At 41.1% G+C, this 20,124-nt stretch overlaps 1 protein-coding gene across 1 annotated transcript in view; it reads left to right on the forward strand.

Annotated features, from left to right (window-relative positions):
* The window catches only part of LOC136880012 (acyl-CoA Delta-9 desaturase), a 178,509-nt gene that overhangs the window by 125,022 nt on the left and 33,363 nt on the right, over nucleotides 1-20,124 (forward strand). Inside the window, exon 4 of the mRNA XM_067153274.2 lies at nucleotides 10,418-10,623. Coding sequence (XP_067009375.1) covers nucleotides 10,418-10,623 — 206 coding nt within the window. The remainder of the gene's footprint in view (nucleotides 1-10,417; nucleotides 10,624-20,124) is intronic.

Consider the following 20,124-nt stretch of genomic DNA (forward strand, 5'->3'; position numbering starts at 1 on the left):
AATCATTAAGCAGGAGAATTAGAAATCAAAAGGCTAATTAAGGCAGACTGATTAAAGTGAACTAGGAAAATACTATTTATTATATTGAATATAAATGACGACGGTTTGACGAGAACTGAATTTAAAATAGGAAATGAATTTAACAAAAAATTGAATGACTCTACTTCGCGAAAACTTGCAATATTTTTAACTCGCTTGCTCACCATGTAGTCTTGTTCTGCTGGTCCTTGGAAAGCTTCCATCCTTGTAGCTGGAACATCACCGGTCGTCTTTGAGATATCTTCATCTGCAGCTAAGTACCATTCCTGCCTTGCAAATTGCATCAACCACTAATTGGATGATGGCTTTGAAACTATCACTCCCTGTTATGCTCTATCCTATATATTGGAGATGAGCCCTAAATCATAGTTAGAAAAACCTCCTTGGGTTATGTGGAGAGGATACTCAATTAACAATCCTTCCAACTTTAATGAAAATGTGCACTGAAGTTTCATTTCTATCCAGTTTAATGCTACCTATTGTCTTAGACTGGTATAAACTGGTTTAATACAGAGCTGTTCGTACTTCCTAATGAGAGTGGCTATACACCCATCATTCAGAAATTCCTAAGTACCACGTCGTGGTAACGAAGTAATGAATGTAGAAGTGATAAACTATCACTCTAGTCCACTATGGTACAACAACCATAAGACAAGTTATCAGACCTAAAGCGAAATACAAGATAGAAAAATGATGCCAAGAGCTCCAACACGCCCTTTTATAACCTTTTCTGGCTCTAATTACAGGTCGCTCCACGTGGTCCAATCAGTTGACACGTCTCTCTCCACTCCAGATATTAAAGTCGATGGGTCCCAACCATGATATCAACTGTTCTTCTATTAGACCTTTCACTCAGTATCCATGGCAACATGACGCTCCTTTGAAAATATAGGCGGTGATCAGTTTGAATTATTCTGGTCGAAATACAGTAGCTGTGGTTACAACGCTTGAACACGTGCTCGCTTTTCCAGAATTTGATGTCTAAATTTGTCCTTCCTTCTTCCTCGGTGATGTGGCAAGATAGAGGAAAATCTACTGCAAGTTAAATTTAAACGAATGTCGCAAGAATCTAAGTTAATATTAGGATATTCAGCCCTCGTTTACAAGTCGTAGTTACAAAGTAATGAAATGATAGTGAGCAAATGATCAAACATGAATTATAATAAAATTACATACGAAGATAAATATCATGACGTTAAATTCCTGAATTTATTACACATAATAAAATTAACATAATTACACTGTGACGTCTGGAACGTTACAAAAGGTCTGCTTGGACGCTGGAATGCAGAAGATATGGCTGCTGCTATTAAGGACGTGAAAGAAAATGGAACTACTTTAGCAACAGCTGCGAAGTATTTCAGTATTCCAGTATTCCAAGGAATACACTCAGATCCAGAATACCATTTGGTATATCTACCAATAGAAAACTGGAAAAAGGAGCAACAATTGACAAAGCTAAGGAGGACCAGTTAGCCAATCATCTTTCTCATCTCGATTCTAAAGGGTTTGGGCGAACAGTGACCGACTTACGAGAACTGGCTTTTAGGTTCACTCAGAGGAATGGTATTAAGAAGCATATTTAAAAACCAAAAGGCAATGGCTGGATATGACTGGGTTTTTCAAGAGCCTGGTAATATTTTGAATGTCAGTGAAACTGGTGTTCAGCTCATATTTAAGGCATGGAAGATTATCAGTGAAAAAGGAAAGTAAAACGTGTTTCACAGCACTACGGCAGCAAAGGGATCTACGGTAACAGTAATGGTGTGTGGTAATGCTATTGAATATGCTATCCCACACTTTGTTATAATGAAAGGGGTAAGGCAAAGATACACTCAAAAGGAATGCCCAGTGGATCAGTTGTTAAAATGTCCGAATCATTATTCCTTGATCACCTAAACCGTTACAAACCTCAGGGCAGGATTCGGTTCATAATCGACGGACACTCAACGCACTGCAAAGATCCGGATGTGCTTGATAAGGCATAAGCTGTATGAATAGGGATGCGTTGCTTCCCCCCACCCCCACCCCGTTCGCCACGGTGACTTCGAAGGATTGTTGGGAAAATTTAAAGAATAGGAAACGCGAAAATGAAAAGAATCATTCAAATCGAAGGACAACAACGAGAACTCGGCGTGCGCAACGGGGAAGCTAGTTTCTCAAGCAGTCTTCCTTGATCTGAGAATTACTGCGCAGTATGTGACGACAACCGTAATGAGGCATGGGTCCAATGTAGTGGGGAATGCAGGAAATGGTTCCACGAGATGTGTTTGGAAAATGGAAACGATGAGCAGTTTATATGTACCCATTGTGTACAATAGTTGTGTAACTATTTGGAGGTCCTACCTAGTGTCAGGGTCTCCCTAAGTGAGGGAGAAGTGGAAATTAATGCATCCTTTATTTATTTGATAATTTAACATGTTATGAAATGTTATTTTTTGCCATAAATAATACAAAACATTAACTAACTGTGTACAAAATCACCTGGGAAATAATTGAAATATTTTACAAATATAGCATGATCAAAATTACAGGTTTTTGCTTAGCGTGTCGAGATATCCCTAAATTACTATAAAGCAACCTACAAAATACCCTGTCCCATCTACGGAAGAATACATGTCTCAGTCACCATTAACTGTAAATGATGATGATAGCTCTGATATGATAATAAATACATAAATTACTTATTTTAAAGAAAGTACTGATTTAGTTAAAAATGAAAGTCCAAATCTAAATAAGAAAGGTCCTTTAACCCATGGTTTACTTCAGAGTTGTTAAATTTAATCAGACAAAAACATTCATATTATTAAATTAAAAGACAATAGATGAGATTTTGTATGCGATGGGCTATATTTCACAGCAGTTAATACCAGACCATAAATACATTCGTAACAGGGTTACTATAATGAAAATAGACCTAAAAAATAATTATTATATCAATAGGTTAAACAGCACAAATAATCAGTGGAAAGTTATTAATAATATTTTCACAACCAATAACTGTAATAGTGAAGAAATACAGTTGAAAGTAAATGATAAGTTGGTGACTGATTCAAGTTATTCTACTATATTTAAAGACTATTTCAGTGATATGGGCCTGTCTTTAGCTAAGAATATTCCTCTGTCTAAATACCCTCACCTTGAACCTGGTCTATCTAATTCCTTATTTTTAATCCGTAATGATGAATGTGAAATTGAAAAAGTAATTAATAATATTAAAAACAGTTGTAGTTTTGACTGTTTTCGTGCTAGTAATATTCTTATAAATAGACTCTCTAAATGTATTATACCTCACATCTCAAAATTAGATAACAAATCTCTATCAGAGGGTAAAGTTCCAGCTAAACTTAAAATCGCCAGAGTTGTACCAGTCTATAAAGGCATGGATAAATGTAATGCTAGTAATTACAGACCGATCTCGGTGTTACCTCCTTTATCTACGATTTTAGAACAAGTGGTTAAAAAAAAGATTATTAGATTTCGTTAAATAATAAATATTTTTTATCAATTTCAATGTGGTTTCCTACCTCACTTGAATAACAATAATGCTATTGAGGTTATTATTATTATTAAACTACAAAAAGCTTTGGACTCAGGTATGTTAGCAGCTGGTTTATTTATAGATCTTAAAAAAAGGCTTTTGACACAATTGATCATAACATTATATTACATAAATTAAAAGCAGCAGGCATTAGAGGTATTGCATTGGATTGGTTTGTTGATTGCCTGTCTAATATAGAGAAGTTTGTAACGTGTAATAATAATAAGAGTAATGTAAAGGTGATTTCATTTTGTGTGCCTCGGGGTTCTGTGCTGGGGCCTTTATTGTTTCTTATATTCATTAATGATATTGGTCACCTTAAGTTAAATGGAAGACTATCTATTTTTGCTGATCACACTAATATTTATATGCACGCTCTAGCAACCATGAACTTGAACAAAATATGCAGCAGGATATTGTATTACTTGAAAAATGGCTTAATTCCAACCGATTAACTATAAATCTAACAAAAAAACTACATAATTTTTATAAACCTTTATATGTATTAAATTTGGATAAAAATCTGCTTTTCTTCTATCATAGAGTAATGTATTAAATTTGGATAAAAATCTGCTTTTCTTCTATCATAGAGTAATGAGAGTTCAGAGTACTAAATTCTTACGACTTATTATACATGGAAATCTGTAGTGGAGTAATCAGGTGGAGACTATTTGTAATAAAATTATCACTGCTATTGGTATCCTTAGTAGATTGAGAGATAAATTCTCTCGTGGGTTGTTGAGGGGTATTATTACTATGCTCTTATTGAAAGCCACATCTCTGATATGATACATGCTGTAATAAAGAATTATTTGGATAGGTAGAGGTCCTTAGGAGGAGAACACCAAAAATAATTTTCAAACTGCCCATTCTGACACTGACTAAAAAACTGTATAAACATTGTAATATATTATCACTTCCAAACCTACGCATGAAAGCTTCTATAATTATTCATCTATTAAAGCAGAATGTCTGTCTGTCTGTCTGTCTGTCTGTCTGTCTGTCTGTCTGTCTGTCTGTCTGTCTGTCTGTCTGTCTGTCTGTCTGGTTGTACCTTACATAAATCTATACCGTTCCACCAATTTCAACCAAATTTTGTATACTTAACTTTTAGGACCCTGAGAGTAACCCCATCTACAAGAAATTTTAACAGTCCTCTCAATACCCTAGATTTAGGCCTTTTTGCACATTAACATAGGCTCATACAGGCGAAATATTCAAATTTCTGTACAAGGACGAGACAAAGCTCATTTTGAGCCTCACGACGTGTAGAACAAAACTCGGTAGGGGCCCCGAAAACCATGTTTTAATGGCCTAAAACCAACCATTTTGGAGATATTGGCATCACACTTCCCCGCTCTAGGAAATGGATTAAGAAATGATCAGCAGTAACCATGGCAACGTCAGCTCACGGACTCTGCAGTAGAATACAGGCCTGGTGTACAAAGTAGGCACGTGCGTAAATGTAGGCTGGGCCAAGAAGAGATTCTGTTACACACACTGCTGCCTCGGAAAATGCACTGTGAGGTAAGTCGCCCTTAGGGGTTGTGTTTGGGATTGAGTGGCATTTAAAAAAATCGATTCTAGTTCGAAACCATAGGTTTCGGGGTCGCTGAGATGTTCAGTGATACTCCGCATGTCGTTAAAGTCCAAGTTCAGTCCCCATCAGCATGGGGGTGAGAAGGGTTGAAACAAGTCCATAATACCCAGTTTATGGATTTATGTGTGTGCACCCCTCTGAGCGGGAGTGGATATGGGATGAAGTAAAAACATAATATAAAACGACCATTATTAAAGTAGAATCCATAGTTTTCGGCGTCGCTGAGATGAATAGTGACACTCCAGGTGTCGTTTAAGCCCAAGTTCACCCTCATCGGTAAGGGGGGAGAAGGGGTGGAAAAGGAAATATCCAAAATAACCAATATTGTGGGTGAATGTATATTCCAGCATAGCTTTCAAACAAACAAACAAACAAACAAAAAATGACAGTGGGGGCAGGACTCCCCCAACACCGTGACACATTGGATGCCGTTTAAGTCAGTTCAGGCCCAGTCGGAATGGAAGTTGAGAGGGGTTGAAGGAATGTCCAAAATGACCGAGACTATGGATGCATGTGCTATATTCCAGCATAGCTTACAACTTTGCTGGCAGGATGTAGTGTTTACAGTGCACTATGTCTTCTGGTATGGGCTATATCAAATTTGTTACTTTCATTGACCTGTCTGTCTCAGTCTCATCCTTGGCTTTGACAATATGAAAGTGACCGAGGTATGAGCGATTCTAGTAACACCGTTCCTTATGCAGTCAGTCCCTGTTATGAATGGTGTGAAAATATCGCTCATAGGGTCGGTTGGTGCATGCATTTTAGTGGGCTTGGCAGACTTACATGTAGTAGCAACTTCTGACTCGGTGAGGAAAGCAACGGGAAACTGCCTCACTCCTCATTTCCCTAGTATGCCTCTTCACTGACACCTAGGCTATCTATAAAAGCTGTTGGTGAAGCTGTAGAGGATCAAACCAGCCTTTGGGCTGAATACCCAACATACAGCTCACAACTAAAATTTATGCACACATGACTTACTCTACTATCTGGAAAAAAATTCACGTGGGGTAAGACACCCCTAGCAAGCCTGGCGGAGGGGATGATACTAAAAATAATCGAAAACTACTAATATTACTGCCGAGCCCACAGTTTTTGGGGTCGCTTAGATAAATACTGACACTCCGGATGCCTTTAAGTTGAAGGTCATACCCCATCACAGCTCTGAACCAAACTAGGTACGGATGTGAGTTACTATCTCCAAAAGATACCGTAGGGGTAAGACACCCCTGGGGGAGGGGTGACATATAAAATAATCGAAAACAACCGATATTGGTGTCAAATCCTTAGTTTCTGGGGTCACTGAGATGAACAGTGGCACTTCGGATGTCGTTTAAATCCAAGTTCAGCACCCATCGGCATGGTGATTCAGAAGGGGTGATAAAGAAAATGTCCAAATTCATCGAGATTAAAGTTTTTTTACACAGTTTTCGGTGTCGATCGGCTGATTGGTGGCAGTCCCAGTGACAGCTGGAATCGTGTACATCATATCTATAACGCGGCGCGTAAATACATTACGTTATAAGTTATTTTATAAACTTTTGAAAGGATTAACTACTTCTCAGACTATCTGGGCTGCCACAAGGAAATACGTTAAGGCGAAACAAAATAATCTTCAGCTAGAACGTACAATTATACACATAACAATATTTCTAAATCTAAAAATTTGCAAAAGAGTTCACAAACAATCAGTCAACATCACAATTAAGAAAGCTTTAAAAAAAATACTTGAAACAGGTAATACAAATCCTAAAAGTAAAAGGTGTGAAAGAGGAAATTACCAAAATTGTACATGTGCGTGTGTATAGTATCTTCCAGAATAGTTCTCAACCAAACTTTGTACAAATACGAATTACTATCTCGAAAAGATACTGGAGGAGTAAAACTCCTTCAAGCAAATCTAGGGGAGGGAATGACGTACAAGAATAATCGAAAACGACCAATATTAGCGTCCAATCCATAGTTTCCGCGGTCGCTGAGTTGTATTGTGGCACCTTGGATGCCGTTTGGTACCAGTTCAGCTGCGTAGGCATGGCGAAAAGTGGTAATGAAGAAAATGTCAAAACTTACCGAGATCAGTTTGATTAACGAGAAACAAAATAATCTATAAGCCTTGAAATTAAACACATAACAGTAACTTCTAAACTACAAAATAGTTCTTAATCAGTCAACGTCACAATAACGAAATCTACAAAAAATTTAATCACACATAAGTAACAGGTAATGAAATACCTAAAAGTGAACAATTAAAAATGCCCGGGCAGCGCCGTGTAATATAGCTAGTGATCTATGAAATTCAAAACAATTTAGTCCACTCAAACACATCAATAATTACCAATTCACAGATTCATAATTATAAAACAAGTATTATCTATAATTAAATGAAATGGCGTATGGCTTTTAGTGCCGGGAGTGTCCGAGGACATGTTCGGCTCGCCAGGTGCAGGTCTTTCGATTTGACTCCCATAGGCGACCTGCGCGCCATGATGAGGATGAAATGATGATGAAGATGACACATACAGCCAGCCCCCGTGCCAGAGAAATTAACCAATTAAGGTTAAAATTCCCGGCCCTGCCGGGTATCGAACCCTGGACCCCTGGGACCAAAGGCCAGCACGTTAACCATTTAGCCATGGAGCCGGACATTAACTATAATATTCACTATAGTCAGATTAATTCTACTAGTTATGGTCAAAATTCTCTTTGGCATTTTTCTATCAATAATTACCAATTCACAGATTCATAATTATAAAACAAGTATTATCTATAATGAAAAAAAAAAAGTTTACCAACTTTATCTATTTTCAACAGTAATGTAACTAAATGCTTAAAGTAGTATGGTAATTATGTTTAGGAAGCTTTTTCTTATCTTATCTATTACATCATGTTAAATTATATATATTTACCATATTTTACCTTGTAATTGCATTGTGAATATAACCGTCATTGGAATTTATTTGTATAGCACCAAGAAGAGCCTATATTGAAATGAAATTTTAAAAATATAAAAAAGTGTTAGCTTTAGTTGTATCAGAGGATCTGATGTATGATGAGGCCCTGCTCTGTCTCGACTGCCTGCTGGTTCGCTGAAATACGAACTGTATGCCACCTAAAGGCCTTGGTACACAGCATGTGGCCTGCGTTACGGGCAGGCCGTCGTGAAACCCAAGGCGGGCTGCGATCTGGAGATGTCACACACACATTGCGGCATGGCGCGGCGCGGCGGGCGGGTAGCTAGAAAGGCCAGTGGCTTTTTGTCAACAGAAGAGAAACATTCACAAATGTGTTGTGTTCTTATGATGAAAAGGAAATATTAGCCTTATTTGTTCTTATGAGAAAGACCAAGAGCGGAAGTGAGTTCAAGAAATAAATTTGCAACAATTAGGCGAATTCGGTGTACAGTACGTCCTATCTCCCTCCACTTTTCTGTCTTATTGTCGGTGTTATTGTAGTCAAGATGTCCTCGGTCGATAAAAAACAGGTATTTTTTTCACCTCTTCGATCAGTCCTTCCGTGATCATTTAAACAGAACACGCAATAAACTACGCGGGCAGCAGATCGAAACTCAACTGATCGCTGCCCGTTACGTCCTGGATGAGATCTTTATCGGGTGTGTGTTTGACAGATGCAATATTACGAAACACTGTTTGGCATCCAGCCCACTGCGGGCAGAGTTCGCAGAACGTGGTCGCAACCCGCATTTTGTGTACCAAGGCCTTAAATGTTCTTCCATTGCTTGGAATATGGAAGCTCCTTCTCACCTGTGCGTAGGGTTCGAGTCAACGGAGGATGGGGCTGGGGAACTTTTCCTCCCGTGAAAGGATTCCTCTCGCTCGTCAAAGAAGAATTTATGCCATGCTACGGAAAAAAATATTACCGTATTTTATAAATTATCACCGTCCGCCTCTGTTGTGTAGTGGTTAGTGTGATTAGCTGCCACCCCCAGAGGCCCGGGTTCGATTCCCGGCTCTGCCACGAAATTTGAAAAGTGGTACGAGGGCTGGAACGGGGTCCACTCAGCTTCGTGAGGTCAACTGAGTAGAGGGGGTTCGATTCCCTCGTCAGCCATCCTGGAAGTGGTTTTCCGTGGTTTCCCACTTCTCCTCCAGACAAATGCCGGGATGGTACCTAACTTAAGGCCACGGCCGCGTCCTTCCCTCTTCCTTGTCGATTCCTTCCTATCTTCCCATTCCTACAAGGCCCCCGTTCAGCATAGCTGATGAGGCCACCTGGGTACTAGTCCTCCTCCCCAGTTGATCGCTGACCCAGAGTCTCATACTCCAGGATACTGCCCTTGAGGCGGTAGAGGTGGGTTACCTCGCTAAGTCCGAGGGAAAAGCCAACCCGGGAATCGAACCCGGGCCTCTGGGGGTGGCAGCTAATCACACTAACCACTACACCACAGAGGCGGACGGTGATAATTCATAAAATACGGTAATGTATTTTTTTCCGTAGCATGGCACAAATTCTTCTTTGACGATCCAGAGGAACCCTTTCACGGGATGTAGAAGAAGAAGAAGAAGAAGAAGAATTATCACCGCGTGAACATACATTTATTCTCTAATAAATCGCCGGCATAATGCGCTATGCAGCGGAGTGTATAAAAGTTGGCCATCATTCTGAAGCCGACAATCAACATAGGAAAAAAGGCTGCAAATATTTTGCCACGTCAATTTGCAACATAATTTCGGAGATAGCCTTCTAATCAGTTATTATTTACAATATCTACATTGATTCAAACATGTTTCCTATGCTACTATTTACCAGACTCACTGGTATTATTACATTTATTTTTATATGTAGTTAAATAATATAATTATATTAGCGTACTGCACTAATATTTAACCCCACCCCCCCCACCCACCTCCACCACCGGACTTGTCAAAACTTTTTATTCGAACCCTAAGTGTACGCAACCTTTTTCTTAGCTGCTAGCAGCCCATTTGTCAGCCATCTTGCCTGTGAGTGGTCAGTACAAAATCTCCCCGGTTTGGTTGTTTGGGGTTTAATTTTGCATAGTTTTTCTTTAAAAGCTCCTATAACATTCATGCTTCTCACCAAAGTGACCACAGTTCGAATTCCGATCATAAACTTTTGAACTTAAAATCTCCTGTCTTTCGGATTTGACGTGTCTTTGACATTCACGTTTGCATTCTTAATATTTTCACCTCAGAAGATCTAAATATGATTAACTCGCATGGTGTTATTGTATAAGTTATGACTTATTTCTTTTACAGAATTCCATCTACGACTGGGTACGTGACCACAGGGTGCATCACAGATACAGTGAAACTGACGCTGACCCCCACAATGTGAAGCGGGGCTTCTTTTTTGCTCATGTCGGCTGGCTGATGCTCCACAAACACCCCGAGGTCATCCGCAGGGGGAACACCATGGACATGAGTGACATACTGGCTGATCCGGTGGCAAGATTCCATGAGAAGTGAGTTCTAAGTCTACTGTTTTTTACCGTCAGTTATGCTTTTGCTGGCAGGATGTAGTGTTTACATTGCACTATATCTTCTGGTATGGGCTAGAATAAATTTGTTACTTTCATTGACCTGTCTCAGTCTCATCCTTGGCTTTAACAATATGAAAGTGACCGAGGTATGAGTGATGCCAGTAGTGTCATTCCTTATGCAGCCGGTCCCTGTTATGAATGGTGTGAAAATATCGCTCGTAGGGTCGGTTGGTGCATGCATTTCAGTGGGCTTGGCAGACTGATATGCAATAGCAACTTCTGGCTCGGTGAGGAAAGCAACGGGAAACTACCTCACTCCTCACTTCCCTAGTATACCTCTTCAGTGATACCTAGGCTATCTATGGTAGCTGTTGGTGGAGCTGTAGAGGATCAAACCAGCCTTCGGGCTGAATACCCAACTGTACATTTCATACTCCAGGATGAAATGTACTTACTGTACACATTTAGAACTCTACATCTTTCATAAAATAGTTTTAATGTTAAATGTCGTGTCACTTGAAATGCTGATCAAATATAGTATATTTGCTGAGTTAATGGATTCTTTCTTCCATGGGGCCGATGATCTAGACGTTAGGCCTCTTTAAACAACAAGAATCATCACCATCATCATCATTTGTTCCATACAATGTGAAGGTCTCTTTACCAAGCTGATGGAAGGAAGGGGGTGAAGAGCGTTATTTAGCCACTGTGCCTTTATTTTCCTACGGATATCTTTTACTAGAAACCAGGCAATCACATCTACTGTATATAAACAAAAAACGTAACGACCATGTGTCTGTACTTTGACTATTTTGGCTAAATTTTCATTCATTTATCCGTTTCAGGTGTAATAATGACCATCTGCATATTTTTCAGCTTTGGTGTCTGTTTGAATTCTTAAGACTTGAAAACTACTGGATATATTTCTATCAAACTTCATATTTAGAATCCAACTGTCCTTAGGTAGATTTTATTTTATTTTCTATTTGCTTTAAGTCGCACCGACACAGATAGGTTTTATGGTGACGATGGGATAGAAAAGGCCTATGAATGGGAAGGAAGCGGCCATGGCCTTCATTAAGGTACAGCCCCAGCATTTACCTGGTGTGAAAATGGGAAACCACGGAAAACCATCTTCAGGGCTGCTGACAGTGGGGTTCGAACCCACTAACTCCCGGATGCAAACTCACAGCTGCGCGCCCCTAACCTCAGGCCAACTCACCCGGTTGGTAGGTTTTAGGACCAACATTGTTTCTAAATCCCTGAACTGACTGGGGGTGTATACAAAACCGTGATTTTGCACTCCCACAAATTATACGCAACCAAACGTAATAGAAATCTACCTACCTTAATGGAAATCAGTATCTAAAACTTTTTTCTCATGTCATCATTTCGATACGAGGATTAATGAGGGAGATGTCATTAACGGACCACTCTTCATTTTGAATGGACTCAGCCTAAAAGCGGATCCCTGCAAAGCATATTTCTTATAACGGTAAAACTACTGGAAATATTTTAACCAAATTTCATATTTAGCATCCCCCTGTCCAAAGGTGGCTTTTAAGGCCAATAGCATTTCAAATACCTCCAGTGGACTGGAGGTTTATAGGAAACCGAAACAGTGACTTCGCTCTCTCACAAAATATACCAGACCAACCCGGATGGGAATCAACCAACATTGATGGAAATCAATTTCTAAAACGTTTTCCTCGTGTACACTGCCACCCCCGGAGGCCCGGGTTCGATTCCCGGCTCTGCCACGAAATTTGAAAAGTGGAACGGGGTCCACTCAGCCTTGGCAGGTCAACTGAGTAGAGGTGGGTTCGATTTCCACCTCAGCAATCTTGGATGTGGTTTTCCGCGGTTTCCCACTTCTCCAGGCAAATACCGGGATGGTACCTAACTTAAGGCCAAGGCCGCTTCCTTCCCTCTTCCTTGTCTATTCCTTCCAATCTTTCCATCACCCCCGCAAGGCCCCTGTCAGCATAGCAGGTGAGGCCGCCTGGGCGAGGTACGGGTTGTATACCTGACCCAGGACACTGCCCTTGAGGCGCTAGAGGTGGGATCCCTCGCTGAGTCCAAAGGAAAAAGCGACCCTGCAGGTAAACAGATAAATAAGAAGAAGAAGAACATGGTCAAAGGACGTCGCTATATGATTTCAAGGCGTCATGTTTAGCGAGAGGACGATATAACCTGTCGGTAGTGCTCAGAATCGTGTGCAAAATGTGGCCGCTGGGCATTCGTACTATACAGTACGCCTGCAGGGGAGTCCGACTCATTAGCTAAATGGTCGGCGTTGAGGCCTTCGGTTCAGAGGGTCCCGGGTTCGATTCCCGGCCGGGTCGGACATTTTAATCGCCTTTGATTAGTTCTTCTGGCCCGGGGACTTTCCTTTTTCATATTCAGACAACACACTACACTACCAACCACCACAGAAACACGCAATAGCGATTACATCGCTCCTTATAGGGTTGGCGTCAGGAAGGGTATGCGGCCGCAAAACAGGGCCAAATCTACATGTGCTACACAGTTCGCACCCGCGATCCCACGGGTGTGGGAAAATTGGTAGAAAAAGAATAAGAAAGAGAAGTACACCTGCAGGGGAATAGCCACTTTATAATCATGTCGCACGTTAATTGAGTTGCATAAAACTACATTTGATAACATAGGATATAACCAAACTATCTCTCTTAGTATGGATTTCTATGTTTAGGTCCGTAGCCTGCTATCGACCGCTATCTACCAAGTATTTTTAGACACATGTATAAACAGCTTCTTCTTTTATAACCTCGTATAATCCCAACTTGCTGCTATGAGAGTACCATCCTGTCAGGAATGCTCTCGACTAGGCTGCGCAGGATGTACCGTCATTCCTCGAACAACATCTCGGACAATTTCGACAATGGAAGTTTGTCGTCCGCCTCTGTTTTTTAGTGGTTAGTGTGATTAGCTGCCACCTCCGGAGGCCCGGGTCCGATTCCCGGCTCTGCCACGAAATTTGAAAAGTGGTACGAGGGTTGGAACGGAGTCCACTCAGCCTCGGGAGGTCAAATGAGTAGAGGTAGGTTCGATTCCCTCCTCAGTCATCCTGTAAGTGGTTTTCCGTGGTTTCCCACTTCTCCTCCAGGCAAATGCCAGGATGGTACCTAACTTAAAGACACGGCCGCTTCCTTCCCTCTTGCTTGTCTATCCTTTCTAATCTTCCCATCCCCTTACAAGGCCCCTGTTCAGCATAGCAGGTGAGGCCGCTTGAGCGAGGTACTGCTCATTCTCCCCAATTGTATCCCCCGACCCAATGTCTCACGCTCCAGGACACTGCCCTTGAGGCGGTAGAGGTGGGATCCCTCGCTGAGTCCGAGGGAAAAACCAACCCTGGAGGCGGACAAATAAATAAACAAATAAAGAAATAATCGTCTGGCCTTGGCAGACGGCATGGCACTTCTCGTTGCGTGTCGAAAATAAGGGCGATCTAGGTCAACTGTGTCAGAAGAAAGCAAGATATCAAGTGTCATGAAAGAAAGCCAAGTGCCTTCCAAAATCAGAGGGGCTGAAACTAACACAACAGTCACCGTCTGGAAGCTATGTATACCATGGAATGTCTATCACCAAACTAAAAAAGCTTGAATGGAAAATTGGAAGTCAGAAAGATCCTAGGTCCGGTACTTGATGAAGGGGAATATCGGAGACGTTGCACTTAAGAGTTCAGCTCTGAGATAAACTCTGTGACTGTGCCAAGAAAAGAGGAGCTTTTTATGGTCATGTGGCAAGATTGTCTCTCAACAGACTGACCAATCACCTGTTAACCATTTGACGAAACAAGAAAATCCATACCATCTGACGAAGAGTGAGAATGACATAAAAGAACTGGCGCGCACAGACTTACAAAAAAAGGCAGACTGTGAGACAGGTCCTGAAGAAAGATCGTGGTTTTCAGCAAGAGTCCTCTGAAGAAGAAAGGTAACCCCGTGGGTCAGGGGAAAGAAAATATTTAAACCGGGGGAAGAATTGTGACAATACCGGTAAAAGATCAAAGCCCAACGGCTGAACAAGCGTGGTCCCAAGTAGTTCCATTTGAACGAACAAGAAGAAATAATAAATATAGCTGGCGATCTCCTTTAAAAAATCATGACATTGGTTTAATCTTAGCGTGGAGTTGTGGCTCTCAAGAGACATCTGCGGGCCTTGTTCTTAATAGAGTTTGTTTTGACTATTGTTCGCATTTAACTATTGTAGGCCTATTATGTTTCTTTTAAACTATTGCACATTTTAGTCGCAGCAATGTTCCGATAGTATTGTTTATTTACCACAATTTTGACTAGAATATGGAAGGTCTGGAGAAAAAGAGTGAGCCCTACATATACCAGGCGGCTTGCGAACGCCGTACTTTCTACTTACAATTGTACCGCATGCACTAGGTCAATTCATGTTAAGAAAACAGTATTGTTCTTATGACAACAGGGTTGCCATATCGAAAGGCTGTGCTCAATATATCAGGGGGAAAAAATTTGAAATTCAGTATTTAAGTTTACGATAAAAAGTGGAAGAAACTAAGCTGCAAATTATTTTTATGAACTAAAGGGGACGGGGGTTTACATGGGCTATTTTTGGTTTGTGCAGCATCAGAGGTAAACTAAGGCACATAAAAAATCTCAGCATTGAAGTGTAAGGCAAGTTGGGGACAAAATAGACATAATACTTTTTACGGCCTTGAGTGGTGACGGATGCCTTTAATTGCATGTAATACATTTCTCCAGACAACGCGAGGTATTACTGTGCTGTCGTATCGTAACGTTATCAGTATACCTCGGATTTGTAGGTAGTAATAGGTTAGAATGCAAAGTTATTTGGTTTGTAAGAAGTGTCATGCAACTCGTTGTATCATACTGTAGGAAGAGTAGCATAAACTCAAGGAGTTCTATAGGCTGTACCCCTAATATCTATGCAAATCTCATAGCATAACCGTTGTACAGTGTAGGGTATACTTGTTACTGGCTTACGTCAGTTTGCATTCTAACCTATCAGTACCTAATAATCCGGACTCTAGTTATCAGCCATAACGCAAATAAATCACTGTATTAGTGTTAAAAGAAAGAAATTATACACGTAGGCTAATCACATAACACTCACTCAACACACGACGATTACGCACCGTTTTAAAGCCTAAAGCCACACACGCAATAAATAAATAAATAAATAAATAAATAAATAAATAAATAAATAAATAAATAAATGAATAAATAAATAAATACTCCAGAGGACTTCACTACAGACGTGTGCTGTCGGCGGTTTACAGAGTGAGGGACTACACGAGGCTTGTACCAAACCAACACAGAAGAAGGAAAATGGAGGAAGGTAACGAAGCGAGGGCTGTTGCCATTTATAAAAAAAGGAAATATTATGTAGTTATTTTAATAACTCACGGACAAAAAATGCTTCATCTTCTTTATTTATCTTTCATAATATATTTCAAAGTACAGTATGATATCCCTGAATTACGAGGAATTACGGGCATCTCAGAGGGGGTAATAATAATAATTTCGTGTGGCTATTTCTAGCCGAGTGCAGCCCTTGTAAGGCAGACCCTCCGATGAGGGTGGGCGGCATCTGCCATGTGTAGGAAACTGCGCGTTATTGTGGTGGAGGATAGTGTTATGTGTGGTGTGTGAGTTGCAGGAATGTTGGGGACAGCACAAACACCCAGCCCCCTGGCCATTGGAATTAACCAATTAAGGTTAAAATCCCCGACCTGGCCGGGAATCGAACCTGGGACCCTCTGAACCCAAGGCCAGTACGCTGACCATTCAGCCAACGAGTCGGACCTCCTTGCAGGCCCATAAAAGCGATACTGTTTTCTTAACGTGGAATGAGCTATAGTAATTCATGAGATGCCTAATCTCTTGTTTTCGAAGAAGTGCCACAACGTGCTGTATTGTGGATGTTGTGAAACAATAATAGCCGTCATTTCGCTGCACACGTTCCGTAACAGGGTGTATTTGTAAATACGCCAAAGGTGTAGAAAATAAAATTTAATAACTTATTAATATATACACGTGTAGACATTCCGCTCTATAAAAAATTTGTTTGTATGAAACAAAAACTGATGCTGTTCGGCGAAATACGTGTGTAGAAGGCAGACATCTGTTTGGAGCTTCGGCTGCATTCTCACCATATTCTCCACAGATCAAAATTCATCGTTGCTGAACACACTAGCCATTGCCGATATGCTGATGTTCACTAGCACATACCCCAGCTTAGTACTATGCGGTTGTAAACGAGGTTTACTAATCCAAGGGGTTGCATTAGATGGGTAGCACTGCTGAATATGCTGGGAGCGACCGTCCGGTTGTTATCTCTCCATATTCTGACGTAAACTGCCCGCTGGCACTAGTTCCCCTGTGAAAATCAGTTGGTATACATCCCATTCATCATTTGTGCGTGCGGGATATTTATAAGTATAAAGTACGGCGTTCGCGAGCCGCCTGGTATATAAAATATTCCCTAGACCTATCTTAATATGAGATATTACTTACAATATTTATATGGTTTATAAAAATCTTGAATGTTGCTGTGCAAGATATTCATGTAGCCTATACAAAATTTCTCACTGCTCCTTCATTCTCTAAATTGACAGTTAGCTAATCACCTAATCATTCGCGCGTTCCTGTACTCACATACTCCCTTTCACTCTAATAGTCTGTCATTCACTCATTCCTCCACTCACAGACACACGCAACAGTTCCATTAAATTATATTTTCTTTTTATACATCCGAAATTTTGGAAGAAGTGAGTTCTTGATATCCCCTAACGAGTTCTATAGCTTTGCAAACCAATGCATTGTCATAAATTTATGTTCACGCTATTTACACAGTAACACATCGACATCAGATTGCAGAGCAAGAGCGTCTTCCTTATTTCTTGTACACGTAAACAGCACAGCGTCGTCGGCATATTCGGTCATTGATGGTGAGTGACAGACTCAGCCTGGGAGATCGAACACAGTAAAGAGGAGAGACCCGATCATCGATCACATACTACTAACACATTCTTTTCCCCTAAACAAACTTCCGACTTCCTTGTTGTCGTACATTGTTCACAAGCGACTAATCTCACGGCTAAGTCCAATGCTATAGATACTTTTATTATGCTACCTTCAGAGTAAAACTAGAACTACCCATAGAGAACAAGCAGACTCTGATACCTCAGTCTCTGATTTAACAGTGAATATTAGAAAGACTAGAGAAAGTTGCATGTCAGCTAAGCTTTGAAGTACATATATAAGAATGTAAAGAAAACCCGTATAAGCATGTTATTTTCCATCTTGGAGGGAGACTCGTCTAAACCCAGATCTGACAAAACTTAGTAGTAAATACTTGCAACGACGTACAGCAAAAATAAAAGTCTTCTAACATTTTTGAGTTTTCTAATATTTAGGAGTTCTTAACTACTCCAATAACTGAACAAAGTAATACGTCGTTTTGTTTTTAGGTGACATATTAATTGAATCCACATGGAAAAGAAACTGGCTTGCTCAGTGACTTCACGGTTTAACCTTCTGTCGTGTGCAACTAATCTAACAGGCACAGTTGATCCCTTTCTCCTTTCCTAGATGGTGCCTGCACGTGAGCGTTGGGTTGTTGAGGAATCAAAATACAATATATCGTCGTTATAAGGGGCCTGATGAATTGCATCGTTATAAATGAGTGTCGTTGTAACAGAACTGTCTAGTAAGGTGGAAAATGATATACACTGCTTGAAAAAAATTGAAGTAGCCAGAAGCGGAGAAGGGAACGAACTGAAGCTTAACGTGTTGAGACGGTATGCGATGTTATTTCAGTGATTATAAAATGGGGTCAAATTTACAAAGAACTTGGCAATACGAGTCAATTTAACAGTATGACGTTGCACCTCCTTTGGCCTGGATGCATGCACTCATTCGATTGGGAGTGGTGTCATAAAGCCGTCGTGTCCTCTCCTGAGGCAAGCTGGTCCACAACTTTTGTAACTAGACCTTGATATCCTGGATAACGGCACTGGGACAGAATTGACGTCCGAGCTGGTCCCACATATGTTCTGACGGGGAGAGATCTGGGGATCTTGCTGGCCACGGGAGTACCTCAACATCACGCAGACAGTTCATAGAGACAAGTGCAGTGTGTGGACGAGCATTGAAAAATAGCACCACATACTGTCGCATGAGAGGTAACACTTGAGGACACAGGATGCCCATGACGTACCGTTGTGTCGTCAGAGTTCCATCAATCATTACCAGCCGTGACCTGAAATCATATCCGATAGATCCCCGCACCATGACGCCAAACATTGCAAGAATGGGACCTCTCCCCAAGTCGCCGCCATAGTCGCAGATGGTGGTCATCAGCGGTAGTGCAGAACCGCGAATCATCGCTGAACGCAATGCGACGCCATTTATCAGCAGCCCATGCTTCTCCATCACGGCACCACTTCAAACGCAGCCGTTTGTGTTGTGGTGTCAATGGCAGCCTACGCGTGGGACGGTAATTCCCTAGTCCGACGGCTGCTAGTCTCCATCCAATGGTGTAAGATGACACATAATGTCGCAGGGAGTCCATTAGTTGGTCTCAGATGGTAGAGGCAGATTTGAAGTGGTTAGGATGTGCTTGGTGCACAATACGGTGGTCGTCCCTTGTGGTGGTCAGACGTGTCGGACCGGAGTCTTGACGACGAGTATGTTCGTCCTCACGTTCCCATGCAGTCCAGCATTGGGCCACTGTCGCATCTGAATTCCCCACAAATCTGGATGTTGCACGATTAGACCAGCCGGCCAAATGAAGACCCTCAATGAGGCGCTGATAACGCTGCCTCGTACGAGTATGCGGCATCTCAACATCTGACGCTGTTCACGCCCCTTATATACCCTACCAAACCTGATAACAACACTAATGCACTCTGTTGGCCGTTTTACCTGTCATAGAGAATTACACCTCTAATTATTTACATACCCACCGATGGTGTGTTCGTGTACGAAGTTACATTGACATCCGACCATTTCTTCTGTGTGCTTCAATTTGTTTGTCAGGCAGTGTAGAATAAAACTCAGCTAGACTCCTTGATTATTTATTTTGAGCTTGACATAAGGTGCAATATAGAAGTACAACATTTATCCTGCTTGCCCAGTACGCATTTTCTAAATTACGTTCTATGTTCATATTTTACCTCACAATTTCACTGCACGTTTCCCTAGCTCGTAGAACATGTTCGCAACTCTGGTAGATTCCAGAACATCACTCACTGTTTATTTCTTCTTCTGCTCCCTCTTCGTTTGCCTCGTTTTGGCCAGCTGTGGGTCACGTTATTTCAATCGTTTGCATCCTTGAATTTTAATTCCTCCTCAGTATTTCCGCATTCGCTTCCTGTGATCCTCCTTCCTTTCACAAGTCCACTTCTTGCCTGTTTTCAACTTCGGTTTTTCTTGGAATAGCTGGTATAGTCGAACTTTCTTCTGG

This window comes from Anabrus simplex, chromosome 1 (genome assembly GCF_040414725.1).
Source record: "Anabrus simplex isolate iqAnaSimp1 chromosome 1, ASM4041472v1, whole genome shotgun sequence".
NCBI classification, from domain to species: domain Eukaryota; kingdom Metazoa; phylum Arthropoda; class Insecta; order Orthoptera; family Tettigoniidae; genus Anabrus; species Anabrus simplex.